The following is a 27770-nucleotide window of genomic DNA, read 5'->3' as shown; positions in this document are numbered from 1 at the left end:
AGAGACAGATCAATGGACAATTAAATTTAACTTAATGTTTATTTCACATATTTTACATGTAAGGCATACATGAGGTAATGATTTTCTAAGTGCTTTTCTTGTATAGATGCAACAAAAGCTCAATGAATTAGACACTTGTTTCATATGCTAAAGTAACAAATAGCTCTATTTCTAATGGTTAGGCTCACTATATGGAGATTTACAGGGCTGAAAAACAGCCACCCCTGAATCAGTTTCTCATGAGAAAATGTCCTCTCCGGAGGCTTATAAATGTTAGTATATCTGAATTAATACCTCTTCAAAAAGGTATATCTGTAAGTTGGTTAAACCACTTTCAGCTCTAAGAAACAGAAAATCCCAACTCAACTAGTATAATTAGAAAAAAATATATCTCATATAAAGAAGCTCCAGGGTTGGTTGATTCACCTGCTCAAAAGACACTGTTGACTAAACCTCTTCCCAGGTTTGTGTTCTGCCAAACTCAGATACTACCTTAGGATCCAAAACTACTATCAGGTATCACATCCAAACATAAAAATATCCAGCAAAATCAAAGGGCTTTTTTTTTTTTTTTAAATCAAATGTTTGTTAACCACTGGGAAATCCTGTTTTCCCGTATTTCACTGAATATTCTTCAGAGTGTTTCACTGGCCAGAGCTGGGTGAGATGCTTATTTCAAATGAATCATTAATCGGGATACATTTTTCAAAATTAGGTTAGACCATGAGGATCTAATGTGTAACATGGTAACTGGAGTTAGTAACACTGTATTATATAACTGAAATTTGCCGAGAGTGGAAATGTTCTCACCAAAAAATAATGTTCTCACCAAATAAATGTTCTCACCAAAAAGGGGGGCTGGGGCTGGTAAATATACGAGGTGACAGTTGCCTTAATTAATTTGATGGGGGAATCCTTTTACAATATATAAATTACCACATTATACACTTTAAATATTTTACAATTGTATTTGTCAATTATGCCTCAATAAGCTGGAAAAAATTAGGTTAGATCAATCATCATTCATTTCCTGAATCCTCTACTGGCATGGAGTGAGGAACAGCTGCTGAGTAGGTAATCAAAAGCCTGTAAAAGCTCCAACAAATCTGTTGCCAGTCATATAATAGCTAACACTTGTAGCATTCTATACAGTGGTTTAGTACTTTACATTCATGAACTTACCTAGTCCTTACTAGAACTCCATGTGCTAGTGTAATGTCAGTATCATCATTTTGCAAAAAAGGAAACTGAGGAACAAATGTTAAGGGATTTGTCCCAGGCCACACAGCTAATGTGCAACAGAACTGGGACCTGAGCCTAGCAAGTACAGTTCCAGAGTCCATGCTTTTAACCACTGTATCAGGGGTCCACAGACTATGGTCCACAAGCTAAATCTGGCCAAGTCTGTTTTTCAATGGCCCATGAGCTAAGAATGATTTTTTTTTTACATTTTTAACAGGTTGTAAAAAAAAAAAAGAAAAAAGAAAAGTGACAAAAAGCACATGTAGCCTGTAAGGTTAAAGTATTCACCATACGGCCTTTTACAGAAAAGGTTTGCCAACACTTGCACCATACCATGGTTGCCAATACTAGAAGTAAAGGTAAAGAACGTTACTACACACACAGTTCCCGGGTTACATCTAAGTTGGGTTTGGCACATTCAAACCTACTTAGGTTCCCCAAGTAAACACTTCAGGATATTCAGAGATGGGGCTGTTTTCTTAATGAACACATTTTATGGTGGTAAGTACAATGAGCTCACTGTTCACAGCAGCTTTCTTAAAATCAGAGTTGTGCTAAATGTGAAAAATACATACTTGGCCTCTGTATTTCCTATGCTACAACTTAAAAATTTTTTCTAAAGAAAAAAATTTCTGTATTTTCTAAATTTAGTTTCCCTCAGTAATAATTCTCTGAAATACAATAAAATATGTTTTGTTGAAAGCTTTCAGAAACCATGTGCTTATACGGTTTTAGTCTATTAGTTTACCTGAGGTTCAATGAGATAATGCCTTTTTGTAAAGGCTTTTTTAAATTTGTTGCAATCTCAAGATTTCTTAACTCTGATTTCTCCAGTTACAGTAAGTTTCATTTGTGGGTTAGGTTTCTAAACATCAAGATGTTGACAGAGGGGCGCCTGGGTGGCTCAGTCGTTAAGCGTCTGCCTTCGGCTCAGGTCATGATCCCAGGGTCCTGGGATCGAGCCCCACGTTGGGCTCCCTGCTCAGCGGGGAGCCTGCTTCTCCCTCTCCCACTCCCCCTGCTTGTCCCTCTCCTGCTCTCTCTGTCAAATAAATAAATAAAATCTTTAAAAAAAAAAGATGTTGACAGCGATTTCTACTCTTGCGTGAGTTCATCAACACACAGTGAGTGCTGACCTCTCAACAGAAGGCATTCTACATCCTACTCCATAGAGAACAGAGAATACAAAGAATTGCCATGGAGGCCATTATGTGTCAGACCAGAAGTGAATTACATCATTATACTCACAGCCCATTGGCCAGCTCTCATGCACATCATCCCACCTGAATGCAAGAGCTGCAGAGAAATAAAGACTTGTTCTGTGCCCAGTTTGGTAAAAACACTGCCAGGGATGTCCCCTGTGTGAGTTCTATGATGTAAATTGAAGGCTGACTTCTGGTTGGACTTCCCACATTCATTACAACCATAGGGTTACTTCCTTGGATATACTTTCTGTCAGGCCAACAGTTCTGAGTTACAGCAAGACGGTTTCACCATCCATCTTTACAGTGTTTCTCTTCTGTGTATTTTCTGATGTGTGGTGAGAGTTGCTTTGTGGCTGAAGGTCTTCCCACATTCATTACATTTATAGGGTTTCTCCCCTGAATGAATCCTCTTATGTTTAGTGAGGGTCGAACTATCATAAAAACATTTTCCACATTCATTACATTCATAGGGCCTCTCTCCTGTGTGTGTTCTCTGATGTACATTGAGGGATGCCCTCTGGCAAAATGTTCTCCTACATTCTTTACATTCAAAGGGCTTCTCCCCTGTATGAATTCTCTGATGTTCAACGAGTTGTGACTTTTGGCAGAATGACTTCCCGCATTTGTTACATTCAAAGGGTTTCTCCCCGGTATGAATTCTCTGATGTTTACTGAGGGTTGACTTCTCAGAAAAGGTTTTCCTACATTCTACACATTCATAAGGTTTCTCCCCTGTATGAATTCTCTGATGTTTAAGGAGAACTGACTTCCCACAGAAGGTCTTCCTACATTCACTGCATTCATATATCTTCTGCCCTGTGTGAAGTCTTTGATGTTTAATGAGGGTTGACTTCATATGATACATTTTCCCACAGTTGCTACATTCATAGGGCTTCTCCCCTGAGTGTATTCTCTGGTGTACAGTGAGTTTTGACTTTATACTAAAGGACTTGTCACATTTGTTACATTTATAAGGTTTTTCGCCTGTGTGAGAGCTCTGATGCACAGTCAGGTCTGACTTTTGGGAGAAAGATTTTCCACATTCACTACATTTGTAAGGCTTCTCCCCTGTGTGTGTTCTTTGATGCTGATGGAGGGCTGAGTTCTGGTAGAATTTTTTCCCACATTTAGCACATTCATAGGGTCTCTCTCCTGTATGAGTTCTTTGATGTACAGTGAGGGTTGACTTCTGGTAAAAGGATTTCCCACATTCATTACATTTATAGGGTTTTTCTCCTGTGTGTATTCTGTGATGTATTGTGAGGTTTGACTTCCGGAGGAAGGTTTTCCCACATACATCACACTCGTGGTATTTCTCACACTCTTCACCCATGTGAATTCTAGGATGTTTCTTCCAAAGGACTGACTTATCACAGCTTTCCCCACATTCATTAAATTTATAGTGATTCTTCCTTGAGTAAATTATCTGACGTAGCATGTGGTTGGACTCACCCCTGAAAGTTTTCTCACATTTATTATAATCACATGATCTCTCTCCTGTGTGAGTTCTGTTATGTGTAATGAAGAGAGCATTATTGTGGAAGGTTTTAATGCATTCATTATATTCAGGCAGTTGCTCCACAGTGTGAATCTTTTGTTGCTGAATAAAATCCTCATTATGATAGAAGATGCTCTCATTTTTATTAAATTCATTAAACTTCTCTCTAGTATGAGTTTTCTCATGATTAATATCAGGAAGCAATTTCTTGTACCCATTGGCATCATCGGATTCCTTTCCTGAGTAGTTTTTATTATTAGTGGTTAACTCTGACGTATTTTCTAAACTGACTCCATCTAGATTATATTTACTGGACATTTTTCTGGAAGGAACAGAGTCTATGTACAGATTAAATGTTTTCCTTAATACATTCTCTTTCTCCGTAATCACTTTTTTGTTATTGATAAATGCATCTTGCCATAAATGTCTGTCTTGGTTTTCTTTGCTCTCTATTATGCCATCAACTTTCAATTCTTCTAGAAATAAGAAAAACATACCTTATGAATCTGAAACTACTTCTAATAAAATTGGGCTAATACACAAATACCCCTCATACACCCAGCTCTTTGGTTTCAGAGACTGTCTTTTGAGATAAAAGTAATACCAAATCAGCATTTTCCATTCCCTCTACTTTTCTGAGGAGCTGGGGGAAAGAGGTGACAACAAACCAACCAATCAAACAAAGCTATGGTGGTGGAAGAAAGGAAAGTAAAATTGGCAATGAACACACATATTTATTTGGTCCTTCACGAATATATATTTCAAAATGGACAGAAGGGGTAAAATAAACAAAGAATAGAAAATAAAGGATTCAGTAAGAGTGGATGAATCACAATGAGTGGAATTCACAGTAAGATGTACTCAATAAAAAAATTATATAGTAAATGTGACATGGAAAACAGGTAGACAAGGTTGTTGTTCCAAAAAACTACCCGAGGAATGAAAGAGTTCAGAGAGAATGAATTAGAATCTAGGTGCTGATTTTGTTAATCCTACCTTCGAGAGATAGCCCGAATTCCATCACTATGCACACTCTATTACCTCAAACCTAGTCTATGGGGTGTCGTTTTTCCTAACTGGTCTCCTTGCTTCTACTCTCAATCTCATGGCAATCAGCTTCCTGCATCTCTCTCCTGCTAATACAAATTCCATGAGATCAAGGGATTTATTTCATCACTGCTCTATCTCTTTCACTTAAAACATGACTGGCATGGAGCAAGTGCTCAATTAATACTGGTTAAACTAATTTATTAATTCCTAAAAACAAAAGAAGTCCTTGAAAATGAAGGGAATATGAAGCTGAGAATGCTAGAGGAAGGAGACTAGCCAACATAAAATATTAATATGACATGGGAATGAATTTCAAGGTACAAATAAAAGGGAGTAAACTCTTAAAAAGCCAATCGAAAAGAGAACATATATGTGTGAGAGTGTATCTTTGGTGAATTTAGGTATGCAGGCTAAGCATCCTTAGTCGCTTCCAAACAGAGCTTCTTAAAAACACTCCAAAGATGCACATACTTGCAACAACCACCTGGGATCTAATTTCCCCTGGATGACTCATCAGGGTAATACTGGCTTGCAAATTCTTTCTCTAACACCCATGCTGCCTTCTTGCTCTAACTTCAAGATCTCCTCTGGTTTGGTAATGCAATGTCCTGATAATGAAAAATGATAAAGGACATAGGAAAAGCTGCTTGGCTTTAGGAACTCAGAAGAAAAACCAAGGTCCAGCTTCAGGAGCTGCACAGTGAAGGAACCCACTGGAATCTTTCAGTTGGGAAGGAGAAAACAATATTCCTGGTGTCCAAACCTAAGTATCATTAAACTCTACAAAAGATCCACATGCTTTGGGGCACCTGGGTGGCTCAGTCGTTAAGTGTCTGCCTTCAGCTCAGGTCATGATCCCAGGGTCCTGGGATCGAGCCCCACATGGAGCTCCCTGCTTGGCGGGAAGCCGGCTTTGCCCTCTCCCACTCCCTCTGCTGTGTTCCCTCTCTCGCTGTCTCTTTCTCTGTCAAATAAATTAAAAAAAAAAAAAAAAGATCCACATGCTTTGATAACAACAAAAGGACATGCTGATGTTACTCAGGAAAGTTTTGCTTACCCAGTGAGATGAAGATGCTATAGTTCTCCAACATCACATCCCTGTACAAGGTCCTCTGATCAGGGTCCAGTTGACCCCACTCCTCCTGGGTAAAGTTCACAGTCACATCCTCAAATGAAATTGATCCCTGTAACACACATATCTGATCAATCAGAAGTGCTCAAAACTATATGACAGAGTAAATATATTTAGGAAGCAATCCTTCACCATGTTTACTATTGAGTTTATTAGAAAAAGTTTATATGGGAGACTTGCCATAGTCCCTGTTTGGTTTTATATGTGGAGGGAGAAAGAGAAATATAAAATAATAATAATAATAAATGATGATAATAATAATAATAATAATAAAAACCACATACAGGGATGCCTGGGTGGCTCAGTCGGTTAAGCATCTGCCTTCGGCTCAGGTCATGATCCCAGGGTCCTAGGATCGAGTCCCACAGAGGGCTCCTTGCTCGGTGGGGAGCCTGCTTCTCCCTCTGCCTGTCGCTCCCCCTGTTTGTGCACTCTCTCTTTCTCTGACAAATAAATAAAATCTTAAAAAAAACACAACACACACAAATACACACAAACATAAGATACGTTATATACATGAAAGTGTCCTAGTTTCTGTGGATATTAAAATACATAAAACACTGTTTCTACTTTCAGGAAGCTTACAATCTAGTATGGATGCAAACTGGATTAAATAATAGCATAAGATCAAGAGAGAACTGAATTTGGAGCTTTAAAGATATAAAATGCCCTAATCTGGTTATTTTGGCATTGTTCATTTAGACAAGAGTTCTCCCAAGTATTTGATGACTCACCCTTTTAAGAGAGGAAAACTTTTAAGCATCAAATTGGCACAAATCTGTGGCAATATACAGATATGTCTGAATGTCTGTCTCTACAGACATGGTCCTGACATGCACAAATTTCAGTTACCACAATTTATTTAGTTAAGTAACAACAGTCCCCCAACAACACTGTCAGATTTCAGTTACTACGGTAACTCTGAGTAATCACATAAAGTACAAACTCTGCTGCTTGCTCTTCAATCCACAAATCACTACATAAATAACAAACACCATGAATGATTATCAATCATGTCATTTTTTTTTCAAAGTCCACCAGTGACTGATCACTGCACATCTGTTACTCAGTCCACACACAAACAACAAAACACATGTTCCCTCCTTGTCTCCTGGCAATACGGCATTTTGCAAAAATAGTTGAACGGTTTGCAAAAGGGAACTGGCCAACAAAGATGAAAGAGCAGCAAAGAAATGAGAACTGATTACATTAGAAGTGAAATTCAAATCAAATATAAATGGGGTTTTAGAAGAAATACCTGACTGTAGGAATGTTAATACTGCCTCCATTTGAGACACTCTAGATCTACACCCAAAGGATCTTAATGAAGAGGTACTTAGTACTAAATATTATAGTATTTTTTCATTTTTATACACATTTTTAATGTTTTGACAAATATTTTTAAAGATATTTAAAGATCACAGAACTACCACTTTCCCCCATGATTAAGTTTGCTTTGCATGGTTTCAGTGTATGTGCCCATTTTTATAGCCCCACACGACAGAGCAAAGTGAGAACTGCCTATGGGTGGCACGTATGTGTCTGCATACATTCAGTATATAGTATATACGGCCATCATCTAAGCTCAAAGTGGACAGTGCGCTGATTGATTGGCTGAGGAATAAACTGAAGGAGTGTCAGACCACTCTGGCATTTGTCACTCTGTATAAACACAGCTGATAGTTTAAGGATAAATCAGATTAAAAAAAATGTTTTAGGTAAATGCTTCAGGGGCTCTAGCAATGGCAAAGTCAGCCAGAAAGAAAATGGATACTGGTTTTGTTTTAAGGCAGGTCTTTGATGAGATAGATCATGATGGTCTAAATCCACAGTATGGGAAATGTCCACTTCAAAAATCAATAGTCCCTTAAAGTTGCCTATATACTCCCTGCTGATAACCTGAAAGGAAATTCACCAGGTTCTATCTTTCCAACAATTCCCTTTATAAATCCTTGAAGTCAGTTCTTTCCCTGAGGAGAGAAAACAGATAAAGGAACAGCATTCTGTATTTCTGAATAAACTCACAATAGCTACCTACATGAATCAAACCAAATCTTCACATATAAATATAGATGGACAATGAAGGTTCACTAGAAATTTAAGAACAGGTAACACAAAACACATGCACCAGATGAAGTGAAAAAGTGAGTAAGAAGAAAACAAAACTATATAATTATTATGATTCCAAAAATAGGAAACGACTGTTTTTAAAGACACTGGAGATTAACAGTACTCAAAAGAACGTCACTTCACCTCACACCCGTTAGCAAACAAAATAAGTGTTGGTGAAGCTGTGGAAAAACTGGAACTCTTGTGCATGTTGGTGGGAACGTAAAATGGTACAGCCACTATGGAAAACAGTATGGTGTGTCCTCAAAGAATTAAAAATATAATTACCATATGTTATTAGTTTGCTAAGGCTCCCATAACTAACTACCACACACCGGATGGCTTAAACGAAAGAAATTTATTTTCCCACAGTTCCGGAGGCTGGAAGTCCAAGATCAAGGTGCTAGCTCACTGACCTCCTCTTATCGATAGACATTTTAATCCAACTACCTTGGAAATTACAGAAAATAACCAGATAACTTAGTCATGTCTAAATACTGTACCTGTTAATAAAGGATTTTAAAAAATTTATATTAAAAAACAATTCTGGGGCGCCTGGATGGCTCAGCTGGTTAAGTGTCCGCCTTCAGCTCAGGTCACGTTCCCAGGATCCTGGGATGGAGCCCTACATTGGGCTCCCTGCTCAGCAGCAAGTCTGCTTCTCCCTCTCCCTCTGTGATCTCTCTCGTTCTCACTCCCTCTCAAGTAAATAAAAATCTTTAAAAAAATAATTTAAAAAACTAAAATTTTAACGATTCTGATCACTTCTATAAAACATGAGATGTGGAAGGAAGGGACAGTAAAACATGCAAAAGATCAGGTCAGGTCTAGAAAATAAAAATTCTTGATGTTGATGGAAAAAATACAAATATAAACCTATGTTAACTGTTTCCAGGAGAACCAATGGAAAAAAATACTGAATTTTCAAACCACTGGAAGGGAGAAATATAATCGACAGAGAAAAATTAAAGAAGGAAAGAAGATGGGATAAATAAAAATACAAATAAAGATGGAGGAACTAAAACTAAACATCATCAGTGAGCACAATAAATGTTAATGAGTTAAATACCCAATATAAAAGGAAATCTCATGTCATGCATAAAAACAATCCAGTCAAGTACTGTTTACTAGTCACATGATCATAAAATATGTACATATTTATGTATATGAGATTTACTCATACATACACCCCATATATATTAACACATATATATGTATACATACAACACATACATACAACACAATAGATCACTGTTATCTTCTTATAGGACTTGTAATGGTTAGTTTTATGTGTCAACTTCATAGGCTACAGTATCCAGTTATTTCATAAAACACTTATCTAAGTGTTGCTGTGAAGGTATTTTATAGATGTGGTTAATATCTACAATGGGTTGACTTTAAGTAGATTACCCTCAATAATGTGGGTGGGCCTCATCCAAACAGTTAAAGGCCTTTATGAGCAAAAACTAATGTTTCCACCAAAAGAAGGAATTCTGCCTCAAGACTGCAGCATTATGTCCTGAGTTTCCAGTGTGCTGGTTAGATTTGCCAGGCCCCACAATCCCAGGCACCAATTCCATAAAACGAATGTATACATACGTGTATTTACGTGGGTCTATATTATATGCTATCTGTACACACACACACACACACACACACATCCTATTGGTTCTGTTTCTCTGGGGAACACTGATACAAGGCCTTACAAAATATTTATTTTTCTTCATCTTTGTTTTTTTCTCCATTCTATCTCCTGCCTCTCTCCCAAAAGCCACCAGAAGATGAAAGAGATGGGGGATGGAATCTCCTCTAGAAGCTTAAGCAGGAGCACATCCCTGACAACACCTTGATTTCAGACTTCTAGTCTCCAGAACTGAAAGAATAAATTTCTGTTGTTTTAAGCTACTAAATTTGGGGTAACTTGTTATAGTATCCACAGGAAACGAATATACCAACTCTTTGCAAAAACCATACAGAAAATCAACAATTTGCTTTGCTCAGTAAGAATATATCTGACCAGCAATAGCTCTCACTTAAACAAGCACAACATTCAGCGTTTGAATTTCAAATTGAGTGGTTGTGCATCCTTTGAAATAGTTAAAAATCCACAGAATATGAAATCAGTCAAGAAATAATAAGGTAAGAATTACAACAGACCAAAGATAATCACATGAGGATAAGCTTTGCTAAAAGGCAACAGGAAAAGGACAATACTGTAAAGCAGACAAAAGAAATCATCAACCTGAGGGGTACCTGGGTGGCTCAGTCAATTAAGTGTCCGACTCTTCGTTTTGGCTCACGACCTCAGGGTCGTGAGATAGAGCTCCACGTGGGGCTTCATGCTCAGTGGGAGTCTGCTTGAGATTCTCTCCTCTGCCCCTCCCTTCTCAAATAAATAAATACATCTTAAAAAAAAATCATCAACTTGAATCAACTAAGTTATGCTTTGGCCTTCTGCTCTCTGCACCCACTAAAGAACAATCAGAGGTGAAGATGATGGGCAGCATTCGTCTCAGACTTGTTAATTGAGATTGTCAACTACCTTACTTTCAGGAAGACAGAATTTTTTCAGATTTCAGGCCAGGAAATCTTTGTGTTCCGTGAAGAATTACTTTTATTTTTATGGTCAAGGCAAAGCATTTTCCTTTTGGACAGAGTATCAAAGATAAATTTGCAATAATTATTATTATAAAAATTACTGCTACACAATATAACGTGTAATATATATACTAACGGAAAAACAATTATCATTGTCTCCACATAATTAACATACTGACCTTTCCTTGTTTTCTTTTTTTTTTTTTTTTTTTTTTTTTTTTTTTTTTTTAAAGATTTTATTTATTTCCTTGACAGAGAGAGACACAGCGAGAGAGGGAACACAAGCAGGGGGAGTGGGAGAGGGAGAAGCAGGCTTCCCGCCGAGCAGGGAGCCCGATGTGAGGCTCGATCCCAGGACCTTGAGATCATGACCTGAGCCGAAGGCAGACGCTTAACGACTGAGCCACCCAGGCGCCCCCTTTCCTTGTTTTCGATCTGTTAACTCTATGTATTCCTTGACAGCTTTTATCATTTTTATCTTCATTGTTTTATGCAATGGAAAACAATGTGAGAAATGAAAAACAGCTCACCTGGGATTTGTTCTTTTTCTGTTCCTTTTGGGAAAGTACAGAGAAGGTTGAATGTACAGCTATGGGAGAAGAAAACAGTAGGTCATGTGAGATTTGGCTGCTATAGACTTTTGAGATTCAGCTCCTAAAACCCCATGCCCACCAGACGGTTAAATGTTACCCTGTAGGAAAAAGTTCTTTGGCCCCCGAGAGTCAGCAAGAACCATATGCAGGGAGAATTCACATGTGTGACTCTGACAGAACTGTAGAGCCTGGTTGAGCAATTTTTCACTGGGTTTATTTCCTAATGATTTAAAATTTTCATTTTTCTTTTAGAACCAATCCAGTACTAATTTAACAAAGATATCAAAAGACAAATCTTTATTTTTCACTATCAATGTTGTAGGAAAAATACTCAAGATATTTGTTTACTTACATTCCTACTGAGTTGCTTACCCTTAAGAGTTAGAGAAATCACTCTGCAGAAAAAGATGAGGTTGCTTTATGGACGGGCCTACTTTAAAAACTGTTTCTAACTAAGCTGTGATAGAACCTGGTGGATGACTTACCTCGTGGACAGTTTTCTGGTCCTGGCACTGCCTCTAACAAACTCGGTGACTCTGGGCAGGCTACTTATACACCCAGAGTCAAGGTTTCTCAGCTCTGAAATTAAGCAGACACAGATGACCCTATTCTATGCCTCCATAAAATCAGGGTAGATGGAGTGGCAGCATACCCCTAGAGGGACATAGAAGAGCAGCTCAAAATCTAGAAAAAGTGGGTGGAGGCTGAAGGCAGGGCATGTTTATTAAAGGCTGGAGATAGAATTTCTTCAGTTGTGCCTAGGGATCTCTCCCTGCAGACCATGCAGACATGAACCCTCTAATGAATTAATATTTTCCACACAACCTGCCCCTCACCCACCACCCAGTGTCCGCTCACCTATCTTTCCTGAAGCTTGGTCCAGACCTTTCATCATGGTGAGGCCCTCTGGATGCGGTGATAGCAGGGCAATGCTCATTCTGAGCAGAATAAAGAACTGCTACTGCAGACTATGCAAACCCAGGACCTGCTCCCTTCTAGGAGTATCCTGCCTCTGCTCAAAAGCTGTGGCTGAGAAGTCTGAGGTCCGAGGAATGACCTTCAAGGTGAGATTCCTGTTCCTGGGGCTTCCTCCTTCTTACTTCATAAAAGCTGCTTTCTTCCAAGGGAGGGGGAACCTAGGCTTAAAAGACAAAATCATTTATTTAGAAGTTTGATTCAGGGATCAAAATCTCACAGAACTTATCTGCCTAAACTCTAAGGCCACCGAGGATGCTGAAAGTTGGACAGTGCAGTAAGTTATGCAGTCTGATCCAAGGGTTCTGACATGCCAAGAAATCCCAAAATACATGACCACAAGGTGAGATTCAGTGCTCACACACTTTGGGGTTGTTTCCTTGGGCCCTAAAGAAGGTGCTGTGAGAAATAGGATGGTTTTCAACAGGGTTGTCTACCAAACTGTGAGACCTTGAGTATTTCACTTGAGCCCTCTGAGCCTCAGTTTTCTTGTCTGCCAAGACAGAAAACAGTTACATTAAAGGCCGTTATTAGGATTAAATAAAATTTAGCCAACGAAAAGGTAAAATATCTTCCAAAAACCTTAACAGCTAATATTAACTAAGCTCTGCTCCGAACGTTAAAACTGAAAATGCTATTTTAAAAACATGTGTAAAAAATTTTAATCCTCAGAACCCCACGTAGCACATAATAACCTTGTTTTACACATGAAGAAACCTACTCTCACCCATCCTCGTCATCTTGCCAGCAGTAACCAACTTACACCCGGCTCCACCTGGATCCAAAGCTCACGCCCCCTTCCCGCAGCCCCGCCGACGCCGCGGCCCCACTTGGACGCCCGCGGCCCCCACGGGACAGAAGCGCCCCGCCCGGCCGTCCCTCCCCGAGGCCACCCCCACCCGCCTTCGCCTAGCCCCCTCCCCACGGCCGCCCCCGCGGGCGCTCGCCCATCCGGCCTGGGCTCACCCGCCGCCCCCACTCGCGCAGCGCCAGCCTCCCGGAACGCTCCAGGATTTCCTCCGCGGGGCGGGGAAACCCGCGGAAAACACCTGGAGACCGAAGTTACACATGCGCACAACAAGCCTCGGAGAACATGGAAGACCCTTTCCCTGAACCTGCGCCGTGTGAGACGAGGAAACGTAGGACTACGTTTCCCATAAGCCCTGGCACCACGCCTCGTCTGAAGAGTTTTCCCCCGGAGGGCAGAGGTGCTTTCAGGGCTTCTCCCAGGGGTTTGCTGGGCCTGCTTCTTTCTGGCCCGCAGGGCATTGCAAAATGATGCAGTATGATGCGAGGTTGTTGAAGGAATTATGAGAGAGTAAGCTGTAAAGAACATGTCAGGGACCACTAGGGAACCGTGAACTATATGGTTACAATATAAAATGGTTCATTTTGGCCTGAGTAGAATAGTAGAATAGTATCTCCTTGCCTCCAAATTCATGTCCATTAAGAGCCTCAGATTGTGACTATTTTTGAATAGGGTCTTTGCAGATGTCATTAGTTAAGTTAAAATGAAGTCATACTGGATTAGGGTGGGCTCTGATGACTGGTGTCCTTATGAGCAAAGAGAGGAAACAGAGGCATGGGAGAATGCCTTGTGAATGTGGAGACAGATTGGAGGGATATGGCTACAAGCCAATGGGTGTCAAAGACTGCCAAAAACCATCAGGAGTTAGGAGAGAAGCATGGAACAGATTCCCTCTTAGAACCTCTAATAGGAAACAACCCTGTTGACACCTTGATTTTGAAGGGGGCATCCATCTTGTTAGTTCGGATGAAATAATGAACACTAGGGGTCATATTGCTCCCAGGCGCAGCTGAACCAGCCAGGGAACACACAGATCCAGGACCAAGAGATAGGAATGCTTGTATCATTCAAAGGAACATGAAGGAAAGCAACCCCACTAGCTTAGCACACACAAGCAGATACAAGCAGCTGATTAGCACTCTCCTAAACACATAATCACCAGATGTACCTAATGAAATCTCTAACATATATAAAGATATTTTTCAGATTCCATCTCTATCTTGAGATAGAACAGACCTCTGTGGGACCAGATGAAGTGGCGCCAGAAGTAACTATTTCTGTTAACATTACTTCCTAGGCCTCCAATCAATAGCAACCACCTTCTCAGGAAACCCCTCCCCCAAATTTTGCCCTTAGAAGGTGTCACCTGTAAGTTTGAGACTTTGAGCATTAGCTCCCCATTCTCTTGGGATGCACCATACCAATAAATAGCTTATCTTTCTTCACTGCCGAAGCTCAGTGTCAATCTTTACTGGCTTGCTCTGTATGGGGCAGATGAACACTGGTTTGGTTCTGGTATAATTTCAGACCTGTGAGAGAATACATGCCTGTTGTTTTAAGCCACACAAGTTGTGGTGCTCTGTTAAGGCAGCCCTAGGAAACTAGTACACCATTCATGTGGAATGGGCACTCTAGGCACATTTGTCAGGCTTCCCTAGGCTGAATCACTAAGCTTTGATTTTGGTCTCAATACTGGAATATAGATGCTCATCCTGTGTGATGGTATATCCAGAGGTCTATGGTCTTCTCTGGATGGCTCAGGTCTGATCAGCCTAAACTAACATCTGTTGGTTTCAGTGATGTTCATTGTCAAAGGGACCTTTTCCACTGGAGTCCACATGGGTGACAACAGGAGTAAGGGATCCTATACAATCTGTTATCACAATGTGTGACCCCCCAGGGGCTTAGGACTTGATCCTGCTGCTAGGTACTGAAGCACCCTGCCATCCTGTTGGCTATTGTTCATGAGTCAGTGAAAATGTAGCAAGATGTATTTTGGGGGAGTGTTTTACTGGGCAAGCACTACAGCCTACAACTCGGACCATTGGTGGAATTTTATTTTGCATATAAGGTTTGTAACAGTTTTCTCTGTGGATACACAGCCATAGTGGCTCAGTGCACTGCCAGCCTTTAACTTAGCTAATCTGTTCATCATCGAAGTCCAGGCCTCCTCAGGGACTTCAGTGTTCCAACACCCCCAAGAAGCATAAGGTGCTGGCACGGACTCCAACCTCTGAGAAAGCCTTATCTGCAGAGGTAAATGTCCACCTGCATGAAGGTGGGAAGTTTGACTGATGCCTGACTGGTGCTCTAGTGTGCATAGTGGTCGGTCACTGACATTTGCAGCTCAAGAGACTTATTAGGACTGACTGACCCAAGTGGGAGAGCACACCGTAGAGCCTCGTAAATCGTTAAGTACCCCTATCTCTACCAGCTCTTTATCAGGATCTTAATCCATCCCCCCATCTTGTACTGCTTTACTGATATTACATGGCTGGGCTGGGAGAGCCTCGCTGGGCACTTGTCCCAGTACCTCTGTCCGAACATTCCTTACAATTAAGAGAAGCATCACGCATACTTAAAATATCAATTTTTACAATACATTTAGCAGTATCAGTTACAGCCACTTGGGTGTGTGGACTGTCCCTTTCATAAAACATGAGATGGTTTAGTTTCAAAGGCTGGAAAAGCCAAACATGAAAATGTCAATAGCAGTGAGACATCACTGACAAACCATCAAAGGTTTAATGTAGTCAATCTATGAGGATCTTGAGTCCCCTCCCACTCTCCACCAAATGTGGCCTTCCCTCTAGCCACATGTCCCCTATCACTGTATTTTGTAAACAATTTGTTTTCAAGTTTTACAGGTCTGTGGACAGAGAATAATTATGCCCCAGAACAGCCTATACCTAGAATCTCACTGATTTCTGATTTAGATGATTTAGAATTTGGGATTGGGGACTTTTTAAATTATTATATTTAGATGAGATTTTGGACTTAGAGTTAAGGCTGGAATAAATTAAGAATTGAGGGGTATGTTGGGACTTGGTGAATGTATTTTGCATAGGAAGGACATGAATTTTGAGGGGTCAGAGGGCAGACTGTTACGGGTTGAACTGTGTTCCTCCAAAAAGATATGTTTAAGAGCTAACACATGGTACCTGTGAATGTGAACTGATTTGGAAACGGGGTCTTTGCAGATGTAATCAAGTTAAGAGAAGGTCATACTGGACTAGAGTGGGCCCTAATCCAATGACTGGTGTCCTTATAAGAAGGAAATTTAGACACACACCATGTGATCATGGAGATAGAGACAGGAGTGATGCCAAGGAACAAGCCAAGGAATGCTAATGACTGTCAGCAACTACCAGAAGCTTGGAAGAGGCAAGGGAGGAGTCCTCCCTAGAGGCTTCAGAGAGTGCAAGGCTGTGCCAACACCTTGATTTTGGGTTTCTAGTCCCCAGAAGAGAGAATAAATTTCTGTGTGTAAGCCATCTAATTTGTGGTACTTTGTTATGGAAGCCCAAGGAAACTAATACAAATGGCAAAGGAACTCCAGGGCACACAGCCTGGGGCACCAGACCTGGGAGGTCCTGGCAGACAGACTATCCAGACCCTCTACCTTCCTTTTGAGGATACCTTCGGGCATTGATTATTCAGGTATGGCACAGCAATTCTCATTCACACAGCAGATGCAGGCCATACTATTCAAGAGTTCCTAAGTAGACTATATTACACCCTTTAGTTCCCAAACACATCATGTCAAAGAATAGTGCCATCTCTGTTGCCAAGAATACTTAGCAGTAGGCAAATCTCTGCAGCATTCACTGGACATATACTTTATATCACACCCAGGAAGCAGTTACCATTAAAAGATAAAAGGTACTATTAAAGGAGAACCTAAAAAGCTAAGTAGACAGCTAATACTCCCAGTGAAGCACACACTTAAACAGAAAGTATGTGCTCTCACTGTGGCAATTTTCCAAATGGGTGCCTCCCTGCTGGATAAATTATGAGGTTGGGATATGGTGAAAGAAGAGGTACACTAGCTGTATGAGACCCAAAACACATAAATAACCCTTCTCACTCTTAGTTTCCTCTTATCTACCTCTGAGAAACTGGACTGTAGGAACTTATGGGTGGTAAAGAAGAGCTGACGGTGGGAGATTCCAACCTGGTACCTCTCTTACCACCTGGTTATACTTGCTGCATCTGAGAAGCTCTGAATATTGATGGTAATGTTCACAGACATGAGATAACAATACATAAGGTGGGTCCTAGTGTGACCTACATAACAGGGAAATGATATGTTCTAGGATGGTACAAAATGTACAAGGAAGAAACCACTGAATGATTACATGGTATATCTGGTTGAACAGTGTGGGTTGAAAATTATTAAGGATGGGACAGAAAGAGGAGGTAGTTGCTTCAGGGACTGGTTATACTGATCACATGGTCATACAGGTAAAACCCCAGCTGCTGGGGAAGAAACACCTTAGAATCTAGGAGGCCAGGATTGGTGGGAGGACTATTAAATTCTCTTGGCTCTCATCTGCTGAACACTTGGGCTGGACTGTCATATCAGACTATCACCACTGCCCTCAACTTAACTACTGGATTCTATTCTACTGGGTGTCCTTCAACTGAGGCCTGAAAATTTTAGAAGTGGATGGCCCCCACCCAAGATGACTAAACAAGCTTAATTTTCCGCACAAGCCTGAGTCCCCTCAGCCTTATATTATTGCTGATACTCCGTAGTCCCCATATTGCTTAAGGAAAACAAGAACTCCCTGTATACTTTTCCTAGACCATAGATATGGCTCTGAAATTTATTGCTGGATTGGTCATCTTCAGCCTGACTGTGCTGATAAAAACCTAATAACTGTTCCTTTGTACACATCAGAAAGTAGCATCCCTCCTACAAATCCTTTCTGGTACTTAAGATTCCTCACATTATAATCCCAACTTTTAGACAAAGATTTGGATCCTGACCAATGACCCTGAAGAGGTCACTACAACTAAGAATAAACTTTCTAGTGTGAGTGGTGATGAACAATCACACCATCCAGGATTGCCTGCTGGCCAGACAAGACAAAGTCTGTGTGACTGCTTCAGCTGGATTCCCAAACACGGAAAGCAAAAAAATCAATCTCCCACCTAAGAGAGAAGTAGCTCTTTACAGTTAATCTCAATGGTATCTGCAACATATTTACTTGGCTTGGATCTGGATGGGGAACATAGCTACAATCATCCCTCCAAGTGGGATTGAGCATCCTGCTGATGCTCAGTTGTAATCACGTTCATCTAAGGTTGTCTAAGATAAATAGAAAGGATGGGTACAATTAATTAAGGTTTATGATGGGATATCCTATGCTTCAAAAAAATCTTGCTGTTGACATGAAAGGTTGGGGTACAGTTGTAAAAAAATGGCTCTGCCACGACACACTAATAAGCTGGTGCATCTCTTGAGTCTTGGTGGAACATCCCACAGTTCCTTTTAAAGCAAGGGGATAAGCCTGTCTAGGATGGGACAAAAAGAGGAGGTAGTTCAACCAGATATACCATGTAATCATTCAGTGGTTTCTTCCTTGTACATTTTGTACCATCCTAGACAGGCAAGGAGCTGCCACAAGACAGTTTTTCATGCCTGTCTTATAAGAGACTGCTACAAGGCAATTTCTCATCCATTTGCCTAGTGTCAGATGAGTGCAAGACTTTCCACCTTTCCCTCTTCCCCTTTTCAGAGGCAGCTACAGAGGGCTTATTGAAAAGGGGGGAACCACGATCTTTCACTTGGGGGCCGGAGATCTGGGTACACCATTTTTCCTCTGATCCTCTGAAGAGGTGTGAAAAGCCTCCAGAGAACAAAAGCCACACAGGCCCAGCTTTCACTGAGCCCAGCCCCCTGACAAGGGGTGGGGCAACACCACCCAGGCAAAGACACCTGAGAAGCAGCACAGCAGGCCCTCCCCCAGAAGACAGACTGGAAGAACAGGTGGACTACAACTTAATGGATCCCACAAGACTGTAAAGCTCCAGAGCCAGGGGAAAATAGTATACTGAGCTCCAGGTGTTTTCTCACGACTCGTTTATCTTTCAGTCTAAAATTTTCCATTTCCTTTTTTTTTTAGCCTTTTTCCCATTTCAACTAGATTCTTATTTTACCAACTTAGGTTTTTAAGTTGCTTTTTAACTTTTATTTCTTATATCTACATTTTATAGATATATGCTTCATTTTAGTCCTTTTTCACTCTATTCAATTTTACTTTTATATATATATAAGTTTTGCTTTCTTTGCAATTTTGTGATGTAGTGTCTTCTAACACACAGACCAAAATTCATTCAGGAACAAGTGGACCACCCTACTTTGTCCACCCTGTGAGATTATAGTCTCTCTTCCCCCACCTTTTTTTTTATTAACATATAATGTATTATTTGTTTCAGGGGTACAGGTCTGTGATTCAACAGTCTTACACAATTCACAGTGCTCACCATAGCATATACCCTCCCCAATGTCCATCACCCAGCTACGCCATCCCTCCCACCCCCCTCCATTCCAGCAACCCTCAGTTTGTTTCCTGAGATTGAGTCTCTTATGGTTTGTCTCCCTCTCTGGTTTTGTCTTGTTTCATTTTCCCTTCCTTCCCCTATGATCCTCTGTCTTGTTTCTCAAATTCCTCATATCAGTGAGATCATATGATAACTGTCTTTCTCTGATTGACTTATTTTGCTTAGCATAATACCCTCTAGTTCCATTCATGTCATTGCAAATGGCAAGATTTCATTTTTTGATAGCTGCATAATATTCCATTGTGTGTGTTTGTGTGTGTGTGTGTGTGTGTGTGTGTGTGTGTGTATACACACCACATCTTCTTTATCCATTCATCTGTTGATGCACATCTAGGCTCTTTCCATAGTTTGGCTATTGTGGACACTGCTGCTATAAACATTGGGGCGCACGTGCCCCTCCAGATCACTACATTTGTATCTTCCCCCCCTCTTTTTTATTATTTTGTTTGGTTTTGGTTTTGTTTGCTTTTCTGTGGTGGCTTCCAACCACTTTGCATTTTTCTAGGGTGTATTTTGCTTCGGTCGTGGTTGATATTTTGGACTCTGTTCATTTGTTCACCCATCCTTCTCTGGGCAAAATGACTAGGAGGAATTCACAACAAAAGAACCAGAGGCAAGGTTCTCTGCCACAGAGGTAATCTATATGGATATAAGATGTCAGAGACAGAATTCATGATAGCAATTATAAAGTTAATAGCTAGGCTTGAAAAAAGCATAAATGACAATACAGAATCTCTAAGGTCAGAAATGAGATCTAATCAGGCCAACTTAAAAATGCTATGAATGAGACAGGGGAGGAGACAAGATGGCAGAGGAGTAGGGGACCCCGTTTCAACTGGTCCCCTGAATTTAGCTGGATATCTATCAAACCATTTTGAACACCCACGAAATCAGCCTGAGATGTAAGAATACATATCTGGGTCTCTACAAGCAGAAAAGTGACTGCTTTTTGCAAGATAGGACGTGTGGAGTCGTGAACCTGAGGGGAGATATCAGAAGATAACCAGAAGGGGGAGGGAGCCTCCATAAGCTGGCTCCTGGAAAGTGATATAACACTGGAGTGCAAAATCGGAACCCTTAGAAATCTGCTCTAGTGAGAGCCATCCCTCTCTGAAAGGGGCTCTGGAAATGAAAAGGCAGAATTCTAGGTAGGACATTGTGGTCTTGGGATATGAGAAGCCGCAGAGCTAAAGGGGGTGCATGAACTGGTAGAGTGCCCAAGCAGTGGAGCCAGGAAGCAGGTTATGGTCAGTGAGCCCAGGAAGGACTCTCAGCCCAGATCACCACAAACCATGTGCTGGGCTGGTTGATAATCACTATTCTCTTGAATGGCCTGAAAAAATCTGGAACCTGGCCCACAACCAGGCAAAAACTCACAGAGCAGTAGCAGCCCTGAAAGGGCTTTAGAGCAGTACCCAGACATGGTCCAGGAGCTTCAGGTGTGTGCACGAGCCTGCAGCTGCTTACGGTTTTAGAATCACAAAGGGTTCCTGGGTGGCTCAGTCGTGAAAGCATCTGCCTTAGGCTCAGGTCATGATCTCAGGGTCCTGGGATCAAGCACCGCATCAGGCTCCCTGCTCAGCAGAGAGCCTGCCTCTCCCTCTCCCTCTGCTGCTCCCCGTGCTTGTGCTCTCTCTGTGTCTGTTTCTCACTCTCTGTCAAAAAAATAAATAAAATCTTAAAAAAAAAAAAAGAATCAAAAAGGGCAGTGGCACTCCTGGGCCCCTGGGATGATCGCTGAGAGAGTTGCTGTGGGTGCACACCATGGGAGGCTGCAGTTTTCAGCGGCACATGCAGAAGTGGAGACTGTCCTGGAGGGTTTATTAAAGAGGGCAGACTGCGAATTTTCTGCTCTGGGCCAGAGGTTTGGCTGTGGCCATTTTTGCTCTGATCCTCTGAAGAGGTGTGAAAAGTCCCCAAGGAACAAAAGCCACACAGAAGCCCGGTTCCCACTGAGCCCATCCCCCTGACGGGGTGGGGCAATTCCGCACAGACAGGGTTACAGTGCAGCAGGCCCCTCCCCCAGAAGACAGGCTGGAAGAACAGGTGGACGACAATCCTGTGGATCCCATAAGACTGTAAAATCGCAATGCCAGGAGAAAATTGTAAACTGAGCTCCAGGTGTGGCCTCATGACTTGTTTATTTTTCAGATAAAATTCTTTATTTTTTTTCATATGCTTTTTCTGTTTTTTTTCTTTTTACCTTCTCCTCATTTCAACTAGATGTTTATTATATCAACTTATTTTCCATAGTCGCTTTTTAACTTGTATTTTTTTCAAACCTATATTTTTTATAGCTATATGCTTGCCTTTTTTCACTCTACTCAATTTTACCTTTATATATATACGAGTTTTACTTTCCTTGTAATTTTGGGACATAGTGTCCTCTAACACAGAGACCAAAATACACCCAGGAACAAATGAAACACCTTGCTTTGTCCAGACTGAGAGATTATAGTCCCCCTTCTTTAAAACTTTTAAATTGTTTAATTTTATTCTTGTGTTACATATTGGCTTTGTTTTTTCAGTGGTGGCTTCTGACCACTCCAGATTTTGCTAGGGTGCATCTTGCTTGGGTCGTGGTTGATATTTTGGACACTGCTCATTCACTCAACCATCCCCCAACAGAATGACTAGGAGGAGGAACTCTCAACAAAGAAAAGAACAGAGACAATGTCTTCTGCCACAGAACTAATGGATATACATATAAGCAAGATGTCAGAGTTAGAATTCAGGATGGCAATCATAAAGTCAATAGCAAGGCTTGAAAAAAGCAATAGTGACAATATAGAATCTCTAAGAGCAGAAATGAGATCTAATCAGGCCAAACTAAAAAATGCTATGAATGAGATGCAGTCTAAACTGGATATTCTGGGGCGCCTGGGTGGCTCAGTCGTTAAGCGTCTGCCTTCGGCTCAGGTCATGATCCCAGGATCCTGGGATCGAGCCCCGCATCGGGCTCCCTGCTCTGCAGGAAGCCTGCTTCTCCCTCTCCCACTCCCCCTGCTCGTGTTCCCTCTCTCGCTGTGTCTCTCTCTGTCAAATAAATAAATAAAATCTTTAAAAAAATAAATAAATAAATAAACTGGATATTCTAACAGCCAGGGTAAACGAGGCAGAAGAGAGAATTAGTGATCTAGAAGATAAGCTGAAGGAATGGAAGGAAATTGAGGAAAACAGAGATAGGGTGCTAGTAGCACATGAAAAAAGGACTAGAGAGATTAATGATGCCATGAAACGTTCCAATGTCAGAATTATTGGGATCCCTGAGGGGGTGGAGAGAGAGAGAGGGCTAAAAGGTATAGTTGAGCAAATCATAGCTAAGAACTTCCCTAATCTGGGGAAGGAAACAAGCATTCAAGTTCAAGAGGTAGAGAGGACCCATCCCCAAATCAATAAAAATAGATCAACACCCTGACATATAATAGTGAAGCCTGCAAATTTTACAGCCAAAGAAACTGTCCTGAGAATAGCCAGGGAGAGGAGGTTCCTTACATATGGTGGGAGGAACATCAGAATAACATCAGACCTGTCCACAGAAACCTGGCAAGCCAGAAAGTGCTGGCAAGACATATTCAGGGTACTGAATGAAAAGAACGTGCAGCCAAGAATACTTTATCCAGCAAGGCTGTCATTCAGAATGGATGGAGAGATAAAGAGCTTTCAGGACAGGTAGAAACTGAAAGAATATGTGACCAACAAGCCAGCCCTGCAAGAAATACTTAGGGGGATTCTGTAACTGAAGAGAGAACCCAAGAGTCACAAAGACCGGAAACAGTGACAATCTACAGAAACAGGGACTTTACAGGCAATACAATGGCATTAAATTCATATCTTTCAATAGTTACTCTGAATGTAAATGGGTTGAATGCTCCCATGAAAAGACAGGGTTTCAGATTGGATAAAAAGCAGTACACATCCATATGCTATCTACAAGAGACTCATTTTGAATCTAAAGATACCTCCAGATTGAAAGTGAGGGGATGGAGAACCATTTACCACGATAATGGACCTCAAAAGAAGGCTGGGGTGGGAATCCTCATATCAGAAAAATTAGATTTTAAACCAAAGACCATAGTAAGAGATGTAGAGGGACACTATATTATACTTAAAGGGTCTATCCAACAAGAAGATCAAACAATTGTAAATATCTATGCCCCCAACATGGGAGCAGCCAATTATATAAACCAATTAATAACCAAAATAAAGAAACATATTAATAATAATACATTAATAGCAGACCTCAACACTCCACTCACAGCAATGGACAGATCATCTAAGAAGAAGATCCACAAAGAAACAAGAGCTTTGAATGACACATTGGACCAGATGGACTTTGTAGATATGTACAGAACATTCTATCCTAAAACAACAGAATACTCATTCTTCTCGAGTGCACATGGAACTTTCTACAGAATAGATCACATACTGGGTCACAAATCAGGTCTCAACCGATACCAAAAGATTGAGGTTGTTCCCTGCATATTTTCAGACCACAATGCTTTGAAACTGGAACTCAACCACAAGAAGAAATTTGGAAGGAACTCAAACACTTGGAAGTTAAAGAGCAGCCTGCTAAAGAATGATTGGGCCAACCAGGAAATGAAAGAAGAACTTAAACAATTCATTGAAACTAATGAGAATGAAAAGACATCAGTCCAAAACCAATGGGACACTGCAAAGACAGTCCTAAGAGGGAAATACATAGCCATCCAAGCCTCTCTCAAAAAATTAGAAAAATCCCAAATGCACAAGCTAACCTTACACCTAAAGGAGTGGAGAAAGAACAGCACATAAAACAAACCAAGCAGGAGAAGAGAAATAATAAAGATTAGAGCAGATATCAATGAGATATAAACCAGAAAACAGTAGAACAACAGTAGATCAACGAAACTAGAAGCTGGTTCTTTGAAAGAATTAATAAGATTGATAAACCTCTGCCCAGACTTATCCAAAAGAAAAGGGAAAGGACCCAAATCAATCATGAATGAAAGGGTAGAGATCACGACCAGCACTAAGGAAATAGAAACAATTATTAGAAATTATTACCAGCAACTATATGCCAACAAATTAAGCAATCTGGAGGAAATGGATGCATTCCTGGAAACTTATAAACTACGAAGACTGAAACAGGAAGAACAATCTGAACAGACCAATAACCAGTAAGGAAATTGAAGCAGTAATAAAAAACTGCCCAAAAAACAAGAGTCCAGGGCCAGATGGCATCCCAAGGGAATTCTACCAAACGATTAAAGAAGAACTAATACCGATTCTACTGAAGCTGTTTCAAAAAATAGAAATGGAAGGAAAACTTCCAAACTTGCTCTATGAGGCCAGCATTATGCTGATCCCAAAACCAAAGACCCCATCAAAAAGAGAATTACAACCAATATCCCTGATGAACGTGGATGCAAAAATACTCAACAAGATCCTAGCCAATAGGATCCAACAGTATATATATATATATTTTTAAAGATTTTATTTATTTATTTGAGAGAGAGAGAGAGAGAAACAGCATGAGAGGGGAGAGGGTCAGAGGGAGAAGCAGGCTCCCTGCTGAGCCGGGAGCCCAATGTGGGACTCGATCCCAGGACTCCGGGATCATGACCTGAGCCGAAGGCAGTCGCTTAACCAACTGAGCCACCCAGGCACCCCCAACAGTATATTAAAAGGATTATTCATCAGGAACAGGTGGGATCTATTCCTGAGATGCAAGGGTGGTTCAACATTCGGAAATCAATCAACATGAAAGAGCACATTAATAAAAGAAAAGACAATAACCATATGATCCTCTCAAATGATGCAGAAAAAGCAGCATTTGACAAAATACAGCATCTTTTTTTTTTAATTTTTATTTATGAGAGAGAGAGAGAGCACAAGCAGGGGGCGGGGAGAGGGAGAAGCAGGCCCCCTGCCGAGCAGGGAGCCCCATGTGGGGCTTGATCCCAGGACCCCGGGACTACAACCCGAGCTGAAGGCAGCCGCCCAACTGTCTGAGCCACCCAGGTGCCCCTACAGCATCCTTTCTTGATTAAAACTCTTCAAAGTATAAGGATAGAGGGAACATACCTCAATATCACAAAAGCTATCTATGAAAAGCCCATAGTGAATATTCTCAATGGGGAAAAACTGAGAGATTTTCCATTAAGGTCAGGAACACGAAAGGGATGCCCACTCTTACCACTGTTGTTCAACATCATACTAGAAGAGCTAGCCTCAGCAATCAGACAACAAAAAGAAATAAAAAGCATTCAAATTGGCAAAGAAGAAGTCAAACTCTCTCTCTTTGAAGATGACATGATACTTTATGTGGAAAACCCAAAAGACTCCACCCCCAAATTACTAGAACTCATACAGCAATTCAGCAATGTGGCAGGATACAAAATCAATGCACAGAGGGGCGCCTTGGTGGCTCAGTTGGTTAAACGTCTGCCTTCAGCTCAGGTCATGATCTCAGGGTCCTGGGATTAAGCCCCACATCAGGCTCCTTGCTCAGCAGAGAGCCTGCTTCTCCCTCTTCCTCTGTCTGCAGCTACCCCTGCTTGTGCTCTCTCTCACTATCTATGTGTCAAATAAATAAATAAAATCTTTTAAAAAAACCCACAAAATCAATGCACAGAAATCAGTTGCATTTCTATACACTAACAATGTAACTGAAGAAAGAGAAATTAAGGAATCGATTCCATTTACAATTGCACCAAAACCTATAACATACCTAGAAATAAACCTAACTAAAGAGGTAAAGGATCAGGGTGCCTGGGTGGCTCAGTCATTAAGCGTCTGCCTTTGGCTCAGGTCATGATCCTAGGGTCCTGGGATCGAGCCCCATGTCGGGCTCTCTGTTCAGTGGGAAGCCTGCTTCTCCCTCTCCCACTCCCCCTGCTTGTGTTCCCTCTCTCACTCCCCCTCTCTGTCAAAATTAATAAATAAAATCTTTAAAAAAAAAGAGGTAAAGGATCTTTACTCTACAAACTACAGAGCACTTATGAAATTAATTGAGGAAGACACAGAAATGGAAAAACATTCCATGCTCATAGATTGGAAGAATAAACATTGTTAAAATGTCTATGCTGTCCAGAGCAATCCACACATTCAATGCAATCCCTATCAAAATACCATCGACATTTTTCATAGAGCTGGAACAAATAATCCTAAAATTTGTATGGAACCAGAAAAGACCCCGAATAGCCACAGGAATGTTGAAAAAGAAAACCAAAGCTGGGGGCATCACAATTCCTGACTTCAAGCTATATTACAAAGCTGTGATCATCAAGACAGCATGGTACTGGCACAAAAACAGACACATAGATCAATGGAACAGAACAGAGAGCCCAGATATGGACCCTCAACTCTATGGTCAATTAATAATTGACAAAGCAGAAAGAATATCCAATGGAAAAAAGATAGTCTCTTCAATAAATGGTGCTGGGAAAATTGGACAGCCACATGCAGAAGAAGAATGAAAATGGATCATTCTCTTACACCATACACAAAGAAACTCAAAATGGATGAAAGACCTAAAAGTGAGACAGGAATCCATCAAAATCCTAGAGGAGAACATAGGCAGTAACCTCTTTGACATAGGCCACAGCAATTTCTTTCAAGACACATCTCTAAAGGCAAGGGAAACAAAAGCAAACATGAACTTTTAGGACTTCATCAAGATCAAAAGCTTCTGCACGGCAAAGGAAACAGTCAACAACTCTAAGAGGCAACCCACAGAATGGGAGAAGATATTTGCAAATGACATTACAGATAAAGGGCTGGTATCCAATATCTATAAAGAACTTATTAAACTCCACACCCAAAAAACAAATAATCCAGTTAAGAAATGGGCAGAAGACATGAAAAGGCACTTCTCCAAAGAAGACATACAAATGGCCAACAGACACATGAAAGTATGCTCCACATCACTTGCCATCAGGGAAATACAAATCAGAAGCACAATGAGATACCACCTTACACCAGTTAGAATGGTTAAAATTAACAA

General features: G+C 40.9%; 1 protein-coding gene across 4 annotated transcripts in view; it reads right to left on the bottom strand.

Moving 5' to 3' along the window:
• LOC118530937 (uncharacterized) overlaps nt 1–13516 on the bottom strand; it is a 31536-nt gene extending 18020 nt beyond the window's left edge. For 3 of the 4 annotated variants that reach the window (XR_013449691.1, XR_013449692.1, XR_013449693.1), the window contains exons 1-5: nt 13369–13516; nt 12286–12568; nt 11365–11423; nt 6412–6588; nt 6053–6179 (exon numbers count right to left, since the gene is read on the bottom strand). Coding sequence is in view for 1 of the 4 variants with exons in the window: in XM_078077405.1 (XP_077933531.1) it covers nt 2746–4421; nt 6053–6179; nt 6412–6588; nt 11365–11423; nt 12286–12364 (2118 nt within the window). In the remaining 3 variants the exon portion in view is untranslated. Of the gene's footprint in view, nt 1–20; nt 4422–6052; nt 6180–6411; nt 6589–11364; nt 11424–12285; nt 12569–13368 lie in introns of those variants that run through there. The other variant, XM_078077405.1, reaches the window with a different exon arrangement.
• Between the last annotated feature and the right edge of the window lie 14254 nt (nt 13517–27770).

The sequence above is a fragment of the Halichoerus grypus genome, chromosome 7 (genome assembly GCF_964656455.1).
Source record: "Halichoerus grypus chromosome 7, mHalGry1.hap1.1, whole genome shotgun sequence".
In the NCBI taxonomy this organism is placed as follows: domain Eukaryota; kingdom Metazoa; phylum Chordata; class Mammalia; order Carnivora; family Phocidae; genus Halichoerus; species Halichoerus grypus.
This window is presented reverse-complemented; position numbering and strand designations above follow the sequence as displayed.